General features: G+C 52.3%; 3 protein-coding genes across 5 annotated transcripts; 2 read left to right on the top strand and 1 right to left on the bottom strand.

The window, feature by feature from the left end:
* The first annotated feature begins 5,536 nt into the window (after positions 1-5,536).
* On the top strand, positions 5,537-8,527 carry LTA (lymphotoxin alpha). The gene is made up of 4 exons (XM_032269074.1): positions 5,537-6,645; positions 6,932-7,040; positions 7,128-7,233; positions 7,480-8,527. Exons 2-4 carry the CDS (start codon positions 6,942-6,944, stop codon positions 7,890-7,892), a joined length of 618 nt encoding a protein of 205 aa, XP_032124965.1. The 5' UTR covers positions 5,537-6,645; positions 6,932-6,941; the 3' UTR covers positions 7,893-8,527.
* Positions 8,528-9,252: 725 nt separating this feature from the next.
* Positions 9,253-12,553, top strand: TNF (tumor necrosis factor). 2 transcript variants are annotated; one of them, XM_032269076.1, is made up of 4 exons: positions 9,259-10,135; positions 10,742-10,787; positions 10,976-11,023; positions 11,326-12,553. In XM_032269076.1, the coding sequence occupies exons 1-4, from the start codon at positions 9,953-9,955 to the stop codon at positions 11,745-11,747; spliced, it is 699 nt and encodes a 232-aa protein (XP_032124967.1). In that variant the 5' UTR covers positions 9,259-9,952; the 3' UTR covers positions 11,748-12,553. The 2 variants fall into 2 exon arrangements, with proteins under 2 accessions (XP_032124966.1, XP_032124967.1); XM_032269075.1 differs by having other exon boundaries at positions 9,253-10,787.
* A 2,808-nt stretch (positions 12,554-15,361) lies between these two features.
* On the bottom strand, positions 15,362-17,723 carry LTB (lymphotoxin beta). 2 transcript variants are annotated; one of them, XM_032269077.1, is made up of 4 exons: positions 17,069-17,698; positions 16,633-16,678; positions 16,375-16,446; positions 15,362-15,968 (listed from the first exon to the last, which is right to left on the bottom strand). In XM_032269077.1, exons 1-4 carry the CDS (start codon positions 17,228-17,230, stop codon positions 15,514-15,516), a joined length of 735 nt encoding a protein of 244 aa, XP_032124968.1. In that variant the 5' UTR covers positions 17,231-17,698; the 3' UTR covers positions 15,362-15,513. The 2 variants fall into 2 exon arrangements, with proteins under 2 accessions (XP_032124968.1, XP_032124969.1); XM_032269078.1 differs by lacking the exon at positions 16,633-16,678 and having other exon boundaries at positions 17,069-17,723.
* Positions 17,724-18,282: the final 559 nt, after the last annotated feature.

Consider the following 18,282-nt stretch of genomic DNA (forward strand, 5'->3'; position numbering starts at 1 on the left):
AAAACCAGGAAAGCAGAAGCAGCTGGAAGTCTTCGTGAGAATAAAGAACTGATTCAAAGGGAGGCAGAGAGTGGGAGATATGAAAAGTGAGTGGCTGTGATGAGAAGGGTAATTCAGAGATCAAGATCTTGAAGGCATAACTCTTCCAAGTGATGCTGGGGTTTAAGGTACAACCTTACTCCTGGGTGGCTAAAGTGGAGCAGGGAAGAGGCTGTAAAACCAGTAGATTTGAGAAAGTTGGAGAATTGAGAGGCCAGACCGTAAGATTGATCTGATCTGTGTGGCTTTTAAAGTCATTGAAGATGGTGGTAGGAGGCTGGGCACAGTGGGTCATGCCTGTAATCCCAGCACTTTGGGAGGCCAAGAGGGGCGGATCGCTTGAGCTCGGGAGTTCAAGACCTGCCTAAGCAACATAGCAAAACCCTATCTCTGCAAAATAAAAATAAAAAATTTGCTGGGCATGGTGGCGTGCACTTATAGTCCCAGCTACTCAGGAGGCTGACATGGGAGGATCAATTGAGCCCAGGAGGAGGTCGAGCTTCAGTGAGCCAAGATCACACCACTGCATTCCAGCCTGGGTGACAGAGCAAGACTTTGTCTCAAAACACAAAAAAAGGGACCAAGCGCGGTGGCTCATGCCTGTAATCCCAGCACTTTGGGAGGCTGAGGCAGGCGGATCACAAGGTCAAGAGATCAAGACCATCCTGGCCAACATGATGAAACCCCATTTCTACTAAAAATACAAAAATTAGCCAGGCGTGGTGGCACTCACCTGTGGTCCCAGCTACTTGGGAGGCTGAGGTGGAAGAATCACTTGAACCCAGGAGGTGGAGTTTGCAGTGAGCCGAGATCGCGCCACTGCACTGCAGCCTGGGCGACAGAGCAAGACTCTGCCTTAAAAGAAAAAAAAAAAGGGCCAGGCATGGTGGCTCACGCCTGTAATCTCAGCACTTTGGAAGGCCGAGGCATGTGGATTACCTGAGGTCAGGAGTTTGAGACCAGCCTGACCAATATGGTGAAACCCTGTCTCTACTAAAAATACAAAAATTAGCCAGGCATGGTGGTGTGCACATGTAACCCCAGCTACTCAGGAGGCTCAGACAGGAGAGTCATTTCAACCCAGGCAGCGGAGGTTGCAGTGAGCTGAGATCGCACTATTGTGCTCCAGCCTGGGTGACAGAGTGAGGCTCCATATCAAAAAATAAAACTGAAAAATCCAGGGAGGCCGGCCTGCCGGTGGCTCATGCCCATAATCCAGCACTTTGGGAGGCCAAGGCAGGTGGATCACCTGAGGTCAGGAGTTTGAGACCGGCATGACTAACATGGTGAAACCCCATCTCTACTAAATAGCCAGGCATGGTGGCCTGCACCTTTAATCCCAGCTACTTGGGAGGCTGAGGCAGGAGAATCACTTGAACCCGGGAGGTAGAGGTTGCAGTGAGCCAAGATAACACTATTGCACTCCAACCTGGGCAACAAGAGTGAAACCCCCTCTCAAAAAAAAAAAAAAAAAAAAAACTTTGGGAAGCTGACACAGCAGCTCAGGAGTGCAAGACCAGCCCGAGCAGCATAGTGAGACCCTGTCTCTTAGCCAGGCACAGTGGGACACACCCGTAGTCCTAAATGCCTGGGAAGCTGAGGTGGAAGGATGACTTGAGCCCACGATTTTGAGGTTGCAGTGGGCTATGATGGTGCCGCTGTACTCCAGCCTAGGCCACAGATCAAGACACCATGTCAAAACAAAACAAATCCGTCATTTCGGCTCACCTCTCTTTCCCCCGCAAACACACACACAAGCACATACTGACAACCTCTGAAGGCTTCCTGTGGCTGGATGAAATCCAGAGGCTTTCCCACTCCTTGCATGGCCCTGCAGGACCTGACCCCTGCCCTCCTCTCTGACCTCATCTCCCACTCCTTTCCCAGCTTTTTACCGGCTCCAGCCACACTGGCCTTCTGTTTGTCTTCAACACCCCAGCTTGGTTCTGCCTTCCAGCCTTTGCAGTAGTTGCTCCCTTTACCTGGAATGCTTTGCTCCCAGACTTTTTTTTTTTGGCTCCCAAACTTTTACTTGGTCAATTTCTTGTCATTTGGGTCTCAGCTCCAGTACCATGCAATCACTCGAAGAAGATTTTGCTGACTACTGTATTTAAAAGTAGCTCCCTGCCACTCTTATTACATCAGCCTGTTTTATTTTCTCTTAGCACTATGTACCGATTTCTTCTTCAGTTTCTTTTTTTTTCTTTTTATTATTATTATTTTTTATTCTTATTCCTTTCTTCTTCAGTTTCTTTCTTTTCTGTCTGGCCTCACTGGAATTCAAGCCCCGCAGGTGCCGGCACCTTCTCTGATTCCTCTGCCTCTATGTCCGTCCTGCCTAGAACAATGCCCAGCATGTGGTAGGCACTCAGATATTAAATGGAGGGATGGATGAATAATTCATAAAGCAGGATAAAGTTCAACTTTAGGCTTGTGGCTCAGATTGGACTTATGTTTAGAGTCAGATTTAAGTTTACTGTTAGCAGTGGTGGTAAACTGGTTTCAAGATTAGCCCTAAAAACAGGGTTGGGTTGGTGTAGAGGAGAAGTTTTATTTGGGGGGTTATTAATTGGGATGTGTTTAGATTTGAGGTTACAGTTACAGTTGGAGTTGGGTTTGAGTTGTGATTTGGGTTGAGGTTAAATTTGGGTTAGGGTTGAATTTGGTATTAAATCCCAATTTAGGTTTTGAGGCTAAGTTCAAGTTTGAAGCTAATGTCATTTCAGCCTCATCTGGAGGCCTCAGAGATTTCACTAGTTTCTCCACAAAGACCACTATAAAGACTGTATTTTCCTGAGTTTGGGGCACAAGTCTCCAGTCATCAGTTCTCCCACCCAGGGAAAGTCCCAAACCAACTGCTGGCCTGCCCAAGAAAGAAACCAAATTTCAAAGAACCTCCGAAACTGAGATTGAAACCAAGATTGGCCCATCTCAAGGAGCATCCTTCAGCACATCTCACATGCACGTGACACTGAGCCTCAGCCCAGTCTTGCCCTTCCTTCCTCTCTGTCTCTAATGTCTCCCATCACTCCTTCTTGGCTTCCCTTTTTTGTCCCTCAATGTCCCATTCTTCCACTTTGATTTAAATTTCTCTCTTTCTCTCTCTCACTATTAATTGCAATTGCAATGCAATTTTTTTTTTTTTTTTTTTTTTTTTTAGATGGAGTCTCTCTCTGTCACCCAGGCTGGAGTATAGTGGTGAGACCTTGGCTAGCTGCAACCTCCACCTCCCGGGTTCAAGTGATTCCCCTCCTCAGCCTCCCCAGTAGCTGGGACAACAGGAACATGCAGCCACGCCCAGCTCATTTTTTGTATTTTTAGTAGAGATGGGGTTTCATCATGTTAGCCAGGATAGTCTCTATCTCCTGACCTCATGATTCACCCACCTTGGCCTCCCAAAGTGCTGGGATTACAGGTATCAGCCACCACACCCAGCCTTGGAATACCACTTTATATTTTAATATAGCTCAGCTGGGGTCTCAATCCATCAGCTCGTACCATTAGAGAAGCAGAAGGAGACAACAGGAAACAAAAAGACCCCTGAGAGAAAGGGCAACGCAGAGAAAAAGAAAGGAGGAGGGGCTGAGAGGGAAATCACCACTGACACGAGAGATAATAAGGCTAAAAGAATGAGAAGAGAGGTGGTGGGTGCCTGTAGTCCCAGCTACTTAGGAGGTGAGGCATGAGAATTGCTTGAACCTGGGAGGCAGACGTTGCAGTGAGCCGAGATCGTGCCATTGCACTCCAGCCTGGGCTACAGAGCTAGATTCTGTCTCAAAAAAAAAAAAAAAAAGAAAAGAAAAGAAATGTTCTGACCTACCTCACCTGATAGTAGGTTATAAGAGCCTCATTCCAGCAGGGCATAGTGGCTCACATCTGTAATCCCAGCTACTCAAGGCTGAGGCAGGAGAATCGCTTGAACCCGGGAGGCGGAGGTTGCGGTAAGCCAAGATTTCGCCACTGCACTCCAGCCTGGGTGACCGAGCGAGACTCTGTCTCAAAAAAAAAAAAAAAAAAAAACCCTCATTCCAGAAAAGGTTCTGCCCTATACCTGGAAGGACGGAATGCCGTACAGAGAGACCAAGAAGAGTATGGCCGGCCTTGTTGGGTTCCCCCAACCCCAGTCTATTACCATTAAATTATGCTTGTTTTGTTCAATTACATTTCTGTACAGTTGTCCATTCTTCATCAAATCCAAGCATAAAAATAGTTTTCCCTGGATCCTTAGGGCTTCATTTCCAAAGGCTCCCGTGTCACTTAAAACTTTGATTAAATAAATGTATTATGCTTTTCTCCTGTTAACCTGTCTTTTGTTACAGGAGTATTGGCTATGACCCTCGTGATGAGTCAGGAAGGAATCACCCCTTTCTGCCCTACAGAATAAAAAGAAATAATAGCTAAGACTAGTAAAGCATAAAAGGCAGAGGTGCAGGGCTTCAAGTAGAGAAGGAGAACAGAACAAATAGCTCATACACACCCAGAATGTTACTTCCCTGTCCTTCCATGTTACTCCAGGACCCCTCAGGGACCTTGTGCCTGGGGAGAGAATCGGCCTGCCCCGTGCAACAGTGGGCTTTACCCCAGGTCACCACCAGCCCCAGCTCCAAACTCTCTAACACCGTCCAAGTAAAATCACACCTATAGCAGTAATAATATTTGAGGTGACCAGTTGGTATTATCTCAAACTTAGGAAAAGTGAATAAAGTCATCTTTAGAAACTGTGCTTTGTTTTAAACCTTGTAGTTTGCAAGCTAAGTGAAAATGGGCTCCTGTATGAGAATGTTGGTATCAACGTTTTTTGTGTTAGCCAAAAACTAGAAACAAACCAAATGCCCATCAACAGAAGAATATATTAGAGTATATTGATATGATAGAATCTTACATCACAATTTAAAAAAAACACTACTGATACATGCAACCACATGGATGAATCTCACAAACAAAATGCTGACTGAAAGAAGCCAAAGAGAAATGAGTAGATTCTATATGATTTCATTTATATGATACTCCAAAGCAGGAGGAACTAATCTATGGGGATAAAGGTCAGAGAGTGGTTGGTTATCTTTGGAGGGTATCAGCAGGGAAGGAGTATGAGGGAACCTACTGGGGACCTGAAAATACGTGGAGCTTGGTGGTGGCTACATGGCTACCAACAGATGGAAAAATTCATCAGCTGTACACTTAAGAGGTGTCCACCTCAAACCTCTGTTACATATCAATAAAAAGGAAAAAATATTCAGAACTTTTTTTTTCTTGAGACAGAATCTTGCTCTGTTCCCCAGGCTGGAGTGCAATGGTGCGATCTTGGCTCACTGCAGCCTCTGCCTCCCCAGTTCAAACGATTCTCCAGCCTCAGCCTCCCGAGTAGTTGGGACTACAGATGTGCGCCACCACGCTGGCTAATTTTTGTGTTTTTTTAGAGACAGAGTTTCACCATGTTGGCCAGGCTGGTCTCGAAATTCTGACCTCTGACCTCAAGTAATCTGCCCACCTCAGACTCCAAAGTGCTAGGATTACCGGTGTGAGCCACTACACCCAGCCTGGAGCAGCTTTAAAATAATGTATTGGCTCTGCAAATGCAACTTCAAGACAAGTCCCTTAGCTGTGTCCACCCCACCCCAAGTCCCCACCCTTAAGCCTCACCCAAGTGGAATTCTGACACTTCTCCTATAGAGAACTTTGGAAGGTGTCCGCCGCATTGATCCTGGAGTGTGTATTTATTTGGGGTTATATAAATCTGATCTGTGGAAGCCACCTGAGGTCAGGACGAGATGGAGGGTATCCTTCAGGAGTAGGATGTGTCCAGCATCATCTCTGGGGAAGGGGACCAAAAAATTTATCTTCCAAACAAGGACTGTTTCAAGAATGGAAGGGGCTCCATTAATATTTTCACCTGGACAAGAGGCAAACACCAGAATGTCCCCGATGAAGGGATATATAATGGACCTTCTTGATGTGAAACCTGCCAGATGGGCTGGAAAGTCCATATACTGGAACAAGTATGACTTCAGTTGTTTGGGACAAGGACAGGGGACAAGAGAAGAAAACGGGCAAAGAGAGAAGCCTGTACTCAGCCAAGTGTGCAGAGATGTTACATATGATTGCTCTTCAGGGAACCGGGCCTCCAGCCCACACCCCAGCTGCTCAACCTCCTCCTCCCCGAATTGACCGTCCCTTCTCTGGAACTCCTAGGCCTGACCCCACTCCCTGGCCCTCCCAGCCCACGATTCCCCTGACCCGACTCCCTTTCCCAGAATTCAGTCGCCTGAACCCCCAGCCTGTGGTTCTCTTCTAGGCCTCAGCCTTTCCTGCCTTTGACTGAAACAGCAGCATCGTCTAAGCCCTGGGGGCTTCCCCAGGCCCCAGCCCCGACCTAGAACCCGCCCGCTGCCTGCCACGCTGCCGCTGCCGCTTCCTCTATAAAGGGACCCGAGCGTCCGGGCCCAGGGGCTCCGCACAGCAGGTGAGACTCTCCGGCCCCATCTCCTTGGGCTGCCCGTGTTCGTGCTTCGGATTACCACCCCACAGTGCCCTGCCCTCTGCCTGGGCCTCGGTCCCTCCTGCACCTGCTGCCTGGATCCCCGGCCTGCCTGGGCCTGGGCCTTGGTGGGTTTGGTTTTGGTTTCCTTCCCTGTCTCTGACTCTCCATCTGTCAGCCTCTTTGTCTCTGTCTCTCATACATTCTCTGTTTCTACCATGATCCCTCTCTGTTCCCTTCCCGACTCTCTCTGTCGCCCTCTGCTCACCTTGGGGTATCTCTGACTGCATCCTGTCCCCTTCTCTGTCGATCTCTCTCTCCGGGGGTGGGGGGTGCTGTCTCCCAGGGCAGGAGGTCTGTCGCCTGTCTTCTGCAGTGTGCCCCGCCCCGCTCACCCTCTCTCTCTCTCTGCAGGTTCTCCCCCATGACACCACCAGAACGTCTCTTCCTCTCAAGGGTGCAGGGCACCCCCCTACACCTCCTCCTTCTGGGGCTGCTGCTGGCCCTGCTTCCTGGGGCCCAGGTGAGGCAGCAGGAGAATGGGAGTTTCTGGGGTGGTCCAGCCAAACCTTGAGCCCTAAAGCTCCCCCTCAACTCTGTTCTTCCCTAGGGGCTCCCTGGTGTTGGCCTCACACCTTCAGCTGCCCAGATTGCCCGTCAGCACCCCAAGATGCATCTTGCCCGCAGCACTCTCAAACCTGCTGCTCACCTCGTTGGTAAACATCCACCTGACTTCCCAGACATGTCCCCACTAGCTCTGCTCCTACCCCTGCTTCAGGAACCCAAGCATCCACCGCTCTCCCTGAACTTCCCCCACCCCCAAAAAACACTGGCAGCCCACTCTCACACCTCCCCCAGCCATCCCCCAGGAGCTCAGTTGTCCAGTGCCTGCTTCCTTGGGGACTGAGACCTCTAACCCAGACCTCTGACCTTCTACCCCCATCCCCTATGGCTCTTCCTAGGAGACCCCAGCAACCAGAAATCACTGCGCTGGAGAGCGAACACGGACCGTGCCTTCCTCCAGGATGGTTTCTCCTTGAGCAACAATTCTCTCCTGGTCCCCACCAGTGGCATCTACTTTGTCTACTCCCAGGTGGTCTTCTCTGGGAAAGCCTACTCTCCCAAGGCCACGCCCACCCCGCTCTACCTGGCCCATGAGGTCCAGCTCTTCTCCTCCCAGTACCCCTTCCACGTGTCTCTCCTCAGCTCCCAGAAGATGGTATATCCAGGGCTGCAGGAACCCTGGCTGCACTCGATGTACCATGGGGCTGCGTTCCAGCTCACCCAGGGAGACCAGCTATCCACCCACACAGATGGCATCCACCACCTAGTCCTCAGCCCTAGTACTGTCTTCTTTGGAGCCTTTGCTCTGTAGAACTTGGGAAAATTTGGAAAGAAAAAATAATTGATTTCAAGACCTTCTCCCCATTCTGCCTCCATTCTGACGATTTCAGGGGTCACCACCACCTCTCCTTTGACCATTCCAACAGCTCAAGTCTTCCCCAGTCAAGTCAGCTGGAGCTTTCAAAGAAGGAATTCTAGGCATCCCAGGGGACCACACCCGCCTGAACCATCCCGGATGTCTGTCTGGCTGGGGATTTCAAGCCTGTCTAGGAATTCCCAGCCCAAAGCTGTTGGTCTGTCCCACCAGCTAGCTGGGGCCCAGATCCACACACAGAGGAAGAGCAGACACGTGGGGGAGCTTGGGGGATGACAGGGGGCAGGGAGGGGACTATTTATGAAGGCAAAAAATTAAATTATTTATTTATGGAGGATGGAGAGAGGGGAATAATAGAAGAACATCCAAGGAGAGAGAGAGAGAGAGGCCCAAAAGATGAAGAGTGAGAAGGCATGGGCACAAGGCTGACCAAGAAAGAAAGAAGTAGGCGTCACGGGGGGTCACGGGGCCTCAGAAGGCAGCGAAAGGCCCTGAAAGCCAGCTGCCGACCAGAGCCCCACACGGAGGCATCTGCACCCTGATGAAGCCCAATAAATCTCTTTTCTCTGAAATGCTGTCTGCTTATGCGTGTCTGTCTGGGAGTGAGAATTCCCCAGTCTATCTAAGGAATGGAGGGCAGGACAGGGGGCTCACAGGGAGCAACAGCTGTGGGCAGAACAAGAGGATAAAGGGCTCAGAGAGCTTCAGGGATATGTGATGGGCTCATCAGGTGAGGCAGCCAGACTGCTGCAGGGGAAGCAAAGGAGGAGCTGAGAAGACAAAGGAAGAGTCAGGGTCTGCAGGGGTGGGGGTCAGGGAGCCTCTGGGAGATATGGTCACATGTAGTGGCTCTGAGGAATGGGTGACAGGAGACCTCTGGCGAGATGTGACCACAGCAAAGGGTAGGAGAATGTCCAGAGCTATGGGGGTGGAGTGTGGGGATCCCCGCTCCAAGACAGGGCCATACAGAGGGCCCCAGGGAGTGAAAGGGCCTCCAGGGCCTCCAGGTACAGAATCCAGGGGATGTTTAAGAAGACATGGCCACACATTGGGGCGGTGAGAAATGAGAGCTTCACCAACAAATCAGGGACCCCAGAGTTTCTTGGAAGCCAAGACTGAAACCAGCAGTGTGAGTCCCAGGGTCAGAATGAAAGGAGAAGCCCTACCCAGTGGGGTCCGTGAATTCCCGGGGCTGATTTCACTCCCTGGGGCTGTCCCAGGCTTGTCCCTGCTACCCCCACCCAGCCTACCCCGAGGTCCTGAGTCTGTCCCCACGTATGGAGCTGCCCTGTCCCTGGCTCCTTCTCCTCCCAGGGACCCAAACACAGACCTCAGGACTCAACACAGCTTTTCCCTCCAACTCCGTTTTCTCTCCCTTGAGGACTCAGCTTTCTGAAGCCCCTCCCAGTTCTCCCTCTTTTTCCTGCATCCTGTCTGGGCATCAGAGGGAAACAGACCACAGACCTGGTCCCCAACAGAAATTCAGACAATAGGCTTTGAGAGGCATGGGGGAAAGGACTTCAGCCTCCAGGGTCCTACACACAAATCCGTCACTAGCCCAAAAGGGCCCCTTGGAATCGGAGCAGGGAGGGTGGGGAGTATGAGGAGTATCCTTGATGTTTGGGTGTCCCCAACTTTCCAAATCTCCACCCCCGTGATGGAGAAGAAACGGAGACTGAAGCTTTAGGGCCCACTACCGCTTCCTCCAGATGAGCTCATGGGTTTCTCCACCAAGGAAGTTTTCCGCTGGTTGATTGATTCTTTCCCCGCCCTCCTCTCCCCTCAGGGACTTTATAAAGGCAGTTGTTTCACACCCAGCCAGCAGACGCTCCCTCAGCAAGGACAGCAGAGGACCAGCCAAGAGGGAGAGAAGCAATTCCAGACCCCCCTGAAAACAACCCTCAGACACCACATCCCCCGACAAGCTGCCAGGAGGGTTATCTCCCTCTCACATACTGCCCCAAGGCTCCACCCTCTCTCCCTTGGAAAGAACAGCCATGAGCACTGAAACCATGATCCAGGACGTGGAGCTGGCCGAGGAGGCGCTCTCCAAGACCAGGGGGCCCCAGGGCTCCAGGCAGCGCTGGTTCCTCAGCCTCTGCTCCTTCCTGCTCGTAGCAGGTGCCACCGCGCTCTTCTGCCTGCTGCACTTCGGAGTGATCGGCCCCCAGACGGAAGAGGTGAGTGCCTTGCCAGCCTTCATCACTCTCCCACCCAAGGGGAAGTAGAGACGCAAGAGAGGGAGGGAGACGGAATGGGCAAAAGACGTGTGCTGACAGGGAGGGATGGAGAGAAAAAATGTGGAGAAAGATGGGGATGCAGAAAGAGATGTGCCAAGAGATGGGAAGAGAGAGAGAAAGATGGAGAGACAGGCTGTCTGGCACACAGGAGGTGTCCACTAAGTGTGTATGGAGTGAAAGAATGAATGAATGAATGAATGAGCAAGCAGATATATATATAAGATATGGAGACAGATGTGGGTGTAACAGAGAGATGGGGAAGAAACAAGTGATACGAATAAAGATGATGAGACAGAAAGAGATGTGGGAGATATGAGAGAGAACTAAGGAGAGAGACGAGGACGATAAGGAGAGATGAAGATAGGATGTCTGGCGCACAGAAGACACTCAGTGAGAGTTGTTGAATGCAGGGAGGGTGAATACACGGATGAATGGAGAAAAAAAAGCAGACACTCAGGGCTCAGAGCGCAGGCCAGGCAGGCAGCCAGCTGTTCCTCCTTTCAGGGCGCCTCCCTCGATGCTAACCATTCTCCTTCTCCTCAACAGCCCTCCAAGGACCGCTCTCCAATCAGCTCTCTGGCCCTGGCAGTCAGTAAGTGTCTCCAAACCTCTTTCCTAATTCTGGGTTTGGGTTGGGAGGTAGGGTTAGTATCGGTATGGAAGTAGTGGGGGAAATTTAAAGTTTTGTTCTTGGGGGGAGGACGGATGAACGGGAAAGTAGGGAGGTATTTTCTAGAAGTTTAAGGGTCTCAGCTTTTTCCTTTTCTCTTTCCTCTTCAGGATCATCTTCTCAAATCCCGAGTGACAAGCCTGTAGCCCATGTTGTAGGTAAGAGCTCTGAGGATGTGTCTTGGAACTTGGAGGGATAGGATGTGGGGGTTGAAGCCTGGCTGAGGGTAGTTGGTCCTCGGAGACAGTGTGAGAAAGACTCGCTGAGCTCAAGGGGAGGGTGGAGAAACAGTATAGCGCTTGGGGGATACTCAGAACATCATCCAGGTGGGATGTGGGATGACAGACAGAGGGGACAGGAACCAGATGTGGGGTGGGCAGAGCTTGAGGGCCAGGATGTGGAGACTGAACCGACACGGCCACACTGACTCCCCTCTCTCTCTCTCCCTCCCTCCCTCCAGCAAACCCTCAGGCTGAGGGGCAGCTCCAGTGGCTGAACCGCCGGGCCAATGCCCTCCTGGCCAATGGCGTGGAGCTGAGAGATAACCAGCTGGTGGTGCCATCAGAGGGGCTGTACCTCGTCTACTCCCAGGTCCTCTTCAAGGGCCAAGGCTGCCCCTCCACCTTTATGCCCCTCACCCACAGCATCAGCCGCATCGCTGTCTCCTACCAGGCCAAGGTCAATCTCCTCTCTGCCATCAAGAGCCCCTGCCAGAGGGAGACCCCACGGGGCGCTAAGACCAATCCCTGGTATGAGCCCATCTACCTGGGAGGGGTCTTCCAGCTGGAGAAGGGTGATCGACTCAGCGCTGAGATCAATATGCCTGAGTATCTCGACTTGGCTGAGTCTGGGCAGGTCTACTTTGGGATCATTGGCCTGTGAGGAGGACGGACGTCCATCCTTCCCAAGCCCCTCCCCTGCCCCAACCCCTTTATTATCCCCTCCTTCAGACACCCTCATCCTCTACTGGCTTAAAAGAGAATTAGGGGCTTAGGGTCGGACGCCAGGCTTAGAACTTTAAGCAACACCACCACCACTTCGAAACCCGGGACTCAGGAAAGTGTGGCCTGCATAGCAAAGCACTGGCAACCACCAAGACTTCAGACTGGGGCCTCCAGAACTCACTGGGGCCTATAGCTTTGATCCCTGAACTCAGTCTGTGACATCTGGAATCTGGGGACCTGGAGCCTTTGGTTCCGGCCAGAACGCTGCAGGGCTTGAGGAGACCTCACCCAGAAGTTGACATGAGTGACCTCGGCCTTCCTTTCTCCAGATGTTTCCAGACTCCCCTGAGACACAGAGCCCGGCCCTCCCCATGAAGCCAGCCCCTCTATTTATGTTTGCACCTGTGATTATTTATTATTTATTTATTATTTATTTATTTACCGACGAATATGTATTTATTTAGGAGGTTGAGGTATCCCGGAGGACCCAGTGTAGGAGCTGCCTTGGCTAGACATGTTTTCTGTGAAAACAGAGCTGAATAATAGGCTGTTCCCACGTGGCCTCCTGGCCTCTGTGCCTTCTTTTGATTATGTTTTTTAAAATACTCATCTGATTAAGTTGTCTGAACAATACTGGTTTGGTGACCGACTGTCACTCATTGCTGAACCTCTGCTCCCCAGGGGAGTTGTCTGTAATCGCCCTACTATTCAGTGGCGAGAAATAAAGTTTGCTTAGAAAAGAAACATGGTCTCCTTTTTGGAATTAATTCTGCATCTGCCTCTTCTTGGGAATGGGAAGAAGCTCCCTAAGTCCTGTCTCCACAGGGTTTAAGATCCCTCAGACCCAGTCCCATCCTTAGACTCCTGGGCTCCTACATAAACAAAGCCCAGCAGAATATTCCCCATCCCCCGGGAAACAGGCACCTGAACCTAATTACCTTTCCCTCAGGGCATGGGAATTTCCAATTCTGGGAATTCCAGTCCTTGCTGGGAAAATCCTACAGCTCAGGTGAGATTTCCGGCTGCTGCAGCTGGCCAACCAGCGGGGAAAGCTGGGGAGGGGCCACATTCTCAGGTACCTGAATCACAGTCAAGGGACTTCACCCTGTCCTAACTCTGCCTCCTGAACCAGCCACTTAACCTATCTATCAATGAAGATAGGAACGTCCTCCACACATAGGGCATGTGAGAGAAGATTTGACCTCCATCAAAGGACCTCACTCAGCCCTTGGCACAGTGGGCACTCAGTGAATTCTGGCTTACTTCCTTCAACCAGTTTTCAGCTGTTCTATCCCCTTCCATTCTCTCAGTGGGTGAAATTGAAGAGACTGAAGACAATAAAGAAGGAACTGAACCGCTGGGCGTGGTAGCATGCACCTGTGATCCCTTCGCTTCAGGAGATCAAGGTGAGAAGATCGCTTGAACCCAGGAGCCCGAGAGCAACTTAGGCAACATAGTGACATCCTGTCATCCTGCCTCTATTTTTAAAAAAGAAAAATATATAGGAATAAGAGGTGGGTGAAGGATTCACAAGCCAGTTTGGTCCCACACGTCTTTGTAGTGAAGGAGGGGAGAGGTGTGAGATGGGTGATCTGGGAAGAGAAAAGCATCCTCTCCCCCGATGAAGGCTCTTCTGAACAGAGTCAAAGACAAATAAGGGGTAGGTGCAGTGGCTCATGCCTGTAATCCCAGCACTTTGGGAGGCTAATGCGGGAGGATCACTTGAGCCCACTAGTTCAAGACCAGCCTATGAAACATAACAAGACTTTGTTTCTATAAAAAATTTAAAAATTAGCCAGGTGGGCCGGGCACCGTGGCTTACGCCTGTGATCCCAGCACTTTGGGAAGATGAGGCAGGTGGATCATGAGGTCAGGAGTTCGAGACCAGCCTGACCAACATGGAGAAACCTCATCTCTACTAAAAATACAAGATTAGCAGGACATGGTGGCACATGCCTATAATCTCAGCTACTCGGGGGGCTGAGGCAGGAGAATCACTTGAACCCAGGAGGCGGAGGTTGCGATGAGCCGAGATCACACCATCGCACTCGACTACCACACAGTTTTCTTTTTTTTTTTTTTTTTTTTTTGAGGGGGTTTTTCGCTCCTGCTACCCAGGTTGGAGTGCAATGGCGCGATCTCGGCTCACCGCAACCTCCACCTCCTGGGTTCAGGCAATTCTCCTGCCTCAGCCTCCTGAGTAGCTGGGATTACAGACACACACCACCATGCCCAGCTAATTTTTTGTATTTTTAGTAGAGACGGGGTTTCACCATGTTGACCAGGATGGTCTCGATCTCTTGACCTCGTGATCCACCCGCCTCGGCCTCCCAAAGTGCTGGGATTACAGGCTTGAGCCACCGCGCCCGGCCCACACAGTTTTCTTCAACCTGGGCAACAAGGGCGAAACTCCACCTCAAAAAAAAAAAAAAAAAAAAAAAAATTAGCCAGGTGGGGCATGCCTGTAGTCCTAGCTACTCAGGAGGCTGAGACAGGAGGATCACTCGAGCCCAGGGTTTGAGGTTACAATTAGCTATGATCATGCCACTGTACCCCGTCTGGGTGACAGAATGAGACCCTGTCTCAAAAATAGTATTCCAAAAACAAATATGGAGGCAGAGATTGAGTCCCCCAAGACTGGGAGCCCCCAGTGAACTCGGAAATTAGGCTCTACCACCAACCATAGGGTGCCAGGCAGGAGAAAACTGTGTAGTAGGCTGAGGGGGTGGGGTGACCCAGTGGGGTGACCTAGATAGGGCCTTGGGTCACCCTCTGCCTCCCCCAGCCTGTGGCTGAAAGTCGGTCGTGAAGTAAGGAGGGACTACCGTTACCCCGAGGCGCCCACACTTACTCACTTTTGGGAAGGGGGACCTAAAGTGTGAACTAAAGGTGAGGATTTTCCACCTCACCCTAAATGGGACATTGTGGCATTGGTTTTTCCTCCTCCCCAGAACTTCCTGGTGTTTTCGGGTACCACAGACTCCTTCCGTCATCCCCATCTCTCTCTAATATCTTCCCCTTCTTTCTCCTTCAGCCTCCTCCCTTCAGCCCCCATGAGCCTTGAATTAAGCTCCTTGGAGAAGAGTTGACTGTGGGGTAGGAGAGAAAGTGGCCTTCAGGCAGCCCTGGGGGAGAAGTGCGGGGCCCCTCCACACCTCATTCCTCTTTCATGATAGGGGCTTACTCTGCTGCTCGGCCTTTCTGAGCGGTGCTTGCTATGCTCTGTAGTGACCCCTCTCACTGTTGAGAGGACCCAAGAAAAAAAGAGTGTGGTGCTGAGTCTGGTTGGGACCATGCGGGCCTGAAAATCAGGATACCTGGAGAAGCTTAGGAGTTTGAGTAGTCCCCCTTCCTCCACGCTCCAACTGGACTAACGGTGGGGCCTGGCCATTTGGAGGCAGGGAGGGGCGGGACCAGCAGACCACCATCCGCAGGAGCAAAGCCCATACATTGTGTTGTGGTGAATTGTTTCAAGCAACCAGAAAAGTACACAGAATATTTAACCCACACCTGTGCACCCATCCTGAATTAAGACGCGTCACATCTCAGCACCTGTATCAGCAGCACTGAAGCTTTCCATTCTTTATTTTCATCGGACTCAAAATCAATTTCCAAACAGTCTCCTACATTTTTCCCACTGCCATGGGGTCCTGGGCTTCCGGGCCCCCAATATTCACACACTCGCATCACGCAGTCATAGCCCCTCACCCCACCATCACGGCCCCAAAGAAGGTCTTCCCTCTCGCGAAGTCCACCATATCGGGGTGACTGATGTTGACGTACACCCTCTCGCCCCTCCGGAGCTGCACCAGGCCGCCGAACCCCACGCTCGTGTACCAGAGAGGCCCGTACCCTTGCCTCCCGGCCGGGTCCAGCACCAGGGTCACGGTCTCGGCGCCCTCGAGCAGCAGCTCCGGAGTGCCCGGCCCGTAGGCGCCCCCCTCGCGGTACAGCGAGCTGCGCAGCGTGACCGAGCGGCCCCGGGGACCCTCGCCGCCAGGGGGCGCCCGGCCCCGGTAGCCGACGAAACAGTAGAGGTAATAGAGGCCGTCCTGCGGGAGCGCCAGCCCCTCGGCGTCCGAGAACTGCGTCCCGCTGCTCAGAAACGCCTGTTCCTTCGCGGCCTCCCAGGCTAGCCCGTGCCCCTTCAGCGGAGCGCCTGCGGAGACATGGGCCCGCGCGCTCTTGGGAAAACGATCCTAAAGGCTCGGGTTCTGGGAGAGTGGCGGCTCTTAGCCCCGGCGGGAGCCGCGCGGGGCCGGGGCGGGGGATGTGTGAGTCGGGGGGGGCGCTGTCTCTGGGATGAGTGCGAGTTGGAGGCCGAGGGAACCGGGCTGTGGGGTGCAGAGCGCTGTAGTGGGGACCTCCGGGCCGGCTTTTGCCAGCGCTGGCGGGAATAAGCAGCTGCACTGCAGGGACGAGCGGAAGGGTGGGGGCGAGCGGTGAAACGTAGTGAAGCGGGTGGGAAACCGAGCCCTGGAATCATGGAGCCCAGGGACTCTGGACGAGCAGAACTGGAACCTTCGGATTATTTAAACTCTTATTCGGGTCTTTGAGATCCTTACCTATGAGGTGGGCAGCTGGGAGCTCGGAGCTGAGATCTGTTTCTGGCTCCTCCTCCGGCAGCTTCTGAAACCCTGGAAGGGGCATAATAGAGTCCACGATTGGGGCCAGGGCAGCCACTCATGCTGGCGACCCTTGAGAGGACTGGGTGCAGGGATGGGGAGCCTGGATTCCTGGAGGAAGAGGTATCTGGGTACGCAGCTGGGAGCTGGGAGCCCCTGAGGGGCTGGATAGGGTAAGGAGAAACGGTCAGCTCTTACCCAGTCCTTGCTGGGCCTGTGCCCCGGGGTCAGCGGTCTCCGTTACCTGGTTGGGTGGGGTCACAGTGCCCAGAGTTCAGATCCAGCTCATGTCACCCCTACCCCTCTGAAAATGGATTCAAGCTGCAGGCCTGGGGTTTCTCCCACCAGCACCATCCCCAACCACACCTCCCTAGAAGGGAAAGCAAGCAAGGCATAGGTGCTTGGGCAGAGAGACAGATGTGCCTTGGGAAGAGGAGACATAAGGGGCTTACGTTGGGAGATAAGCACAACATCATAGGTACATGGAAAGAGAGTCAGCAAAGACACAAGACATCCCCACCAGGGACGGCGGAGCCAGCTGAGCCAGAGGGGGCAAAAGACCACAGGCAGGACCAGAGGGAGCCCAGCATCCGAAACAAGCAGCCCTCCACCAGGACCTGTTGCAGCCACTCACCAGTCCTCCCTGATCCTGGGGCACCAAGGCCAGCACAGCCAGGACAGTGATAGGCACCACCAGCAACAGGGTCACCAGAAATGTGGCTCCTGCCACAGCTAGCAGGAGGGAGCCCCTCCCCTGGAGCCTCCCACCCCTGCCCTCCAGCCCCATTGCCCCCATTGAGACTGAACCAGAGGCAGAGCGGGGGCTTTCATACCTCAGGGATGGGGCCACCCCCTCCCTGTAGACCTACACACCTGGCTGGGACTTTCCACACACCCCAGCTCCCCTCACCCAGCTTCCTGTTTACCCAGAGCTGGGGTGGGGCAACTGGATGCCTGGGTTCTCCGAACTGGGGGAGAAGTTGGGGTATGGAGACAGGCTCTCAGGGTGGAACCAAAGGGGGCTTTAGACATCTTCTGGCTCAGCAAAGAGGGAAACTGAGGTCTGGGGAGGGAAGATAGCTTGCAGAAAGCCAGTCAGCAGAGCTGAAATGAGAACACCGATCTCCAGGTCCCATGTGGTTTGCATTCTTCTACACCCTTAAGGTAGGTGCTGAAGGAAGAGCTGATCCACAAACCTGAGGTCAAGGGCTGGAGTAGGACAAGGACTGGAGTCTTGAGGGATGGATGTCTGGGTCCCTGAGAAGAACTGATTCCCATACTGGGCTGACCTCCTCCCATTCCCTTGCTCATCTCCAGACCCTGTGCTGGGTGAGAAAGGCAGAGGTAAGCCTTAGCGTCACCAGTGACTGCTGACTCACTGAGGAGGGATGGAAATGGAGCTTTACCTCCCTGCTGCAAAAAGTAAAGACAGATAGACGAGGCATACTTGCACCCTCAAAGAGCTTCGAAGTCTACAATGAGCGCTATCCATGAATAGGTGTTTACTAAATGTTTGTATATAAATGAATAAAAGGACAAATAAATGCGGGAATAACCAAAACAAAGCAGCAAGGACCAAATGGTAGATGTAAGGCAGTGTGAGTGGTAAGAGTCAAGGGAGGAGGCCGGGTGCAGTGGCTCACGCCTGTAATCCGAGCACTTTGGGAGGCTGAGGTGGGCGGATCACCAGAGGTCAGGAGTTCGAGAACAGCATGGCCAACATGGAGAAACCCCATTTTTATAAAAAAAAAGCCGGGCGCGGTGGCTCAAGCCTGTAATCCCAGCACTTTGGGAGGCCGAGGCGGGTGGATCATGAGGTCAAGAGATCGAGACCATCCTGGTCAACAT

Source organism: Sapajus apella, unplaced genomic scaffold (assembly GCF_009761245.1).
Source record: "Sapajus apella isolate SASKATOON/1434 unplaced genomic scaffold, GSC_monkey_1.0 scaffold188, whole genome shotgun sequence".
NCBI classification, from domain to species: domain Eukaryota; kingdom Metazoa; phylum Chordata; class Mammalia; order Primates; family Cebidae; genus Sapajus; species Sapajus apella.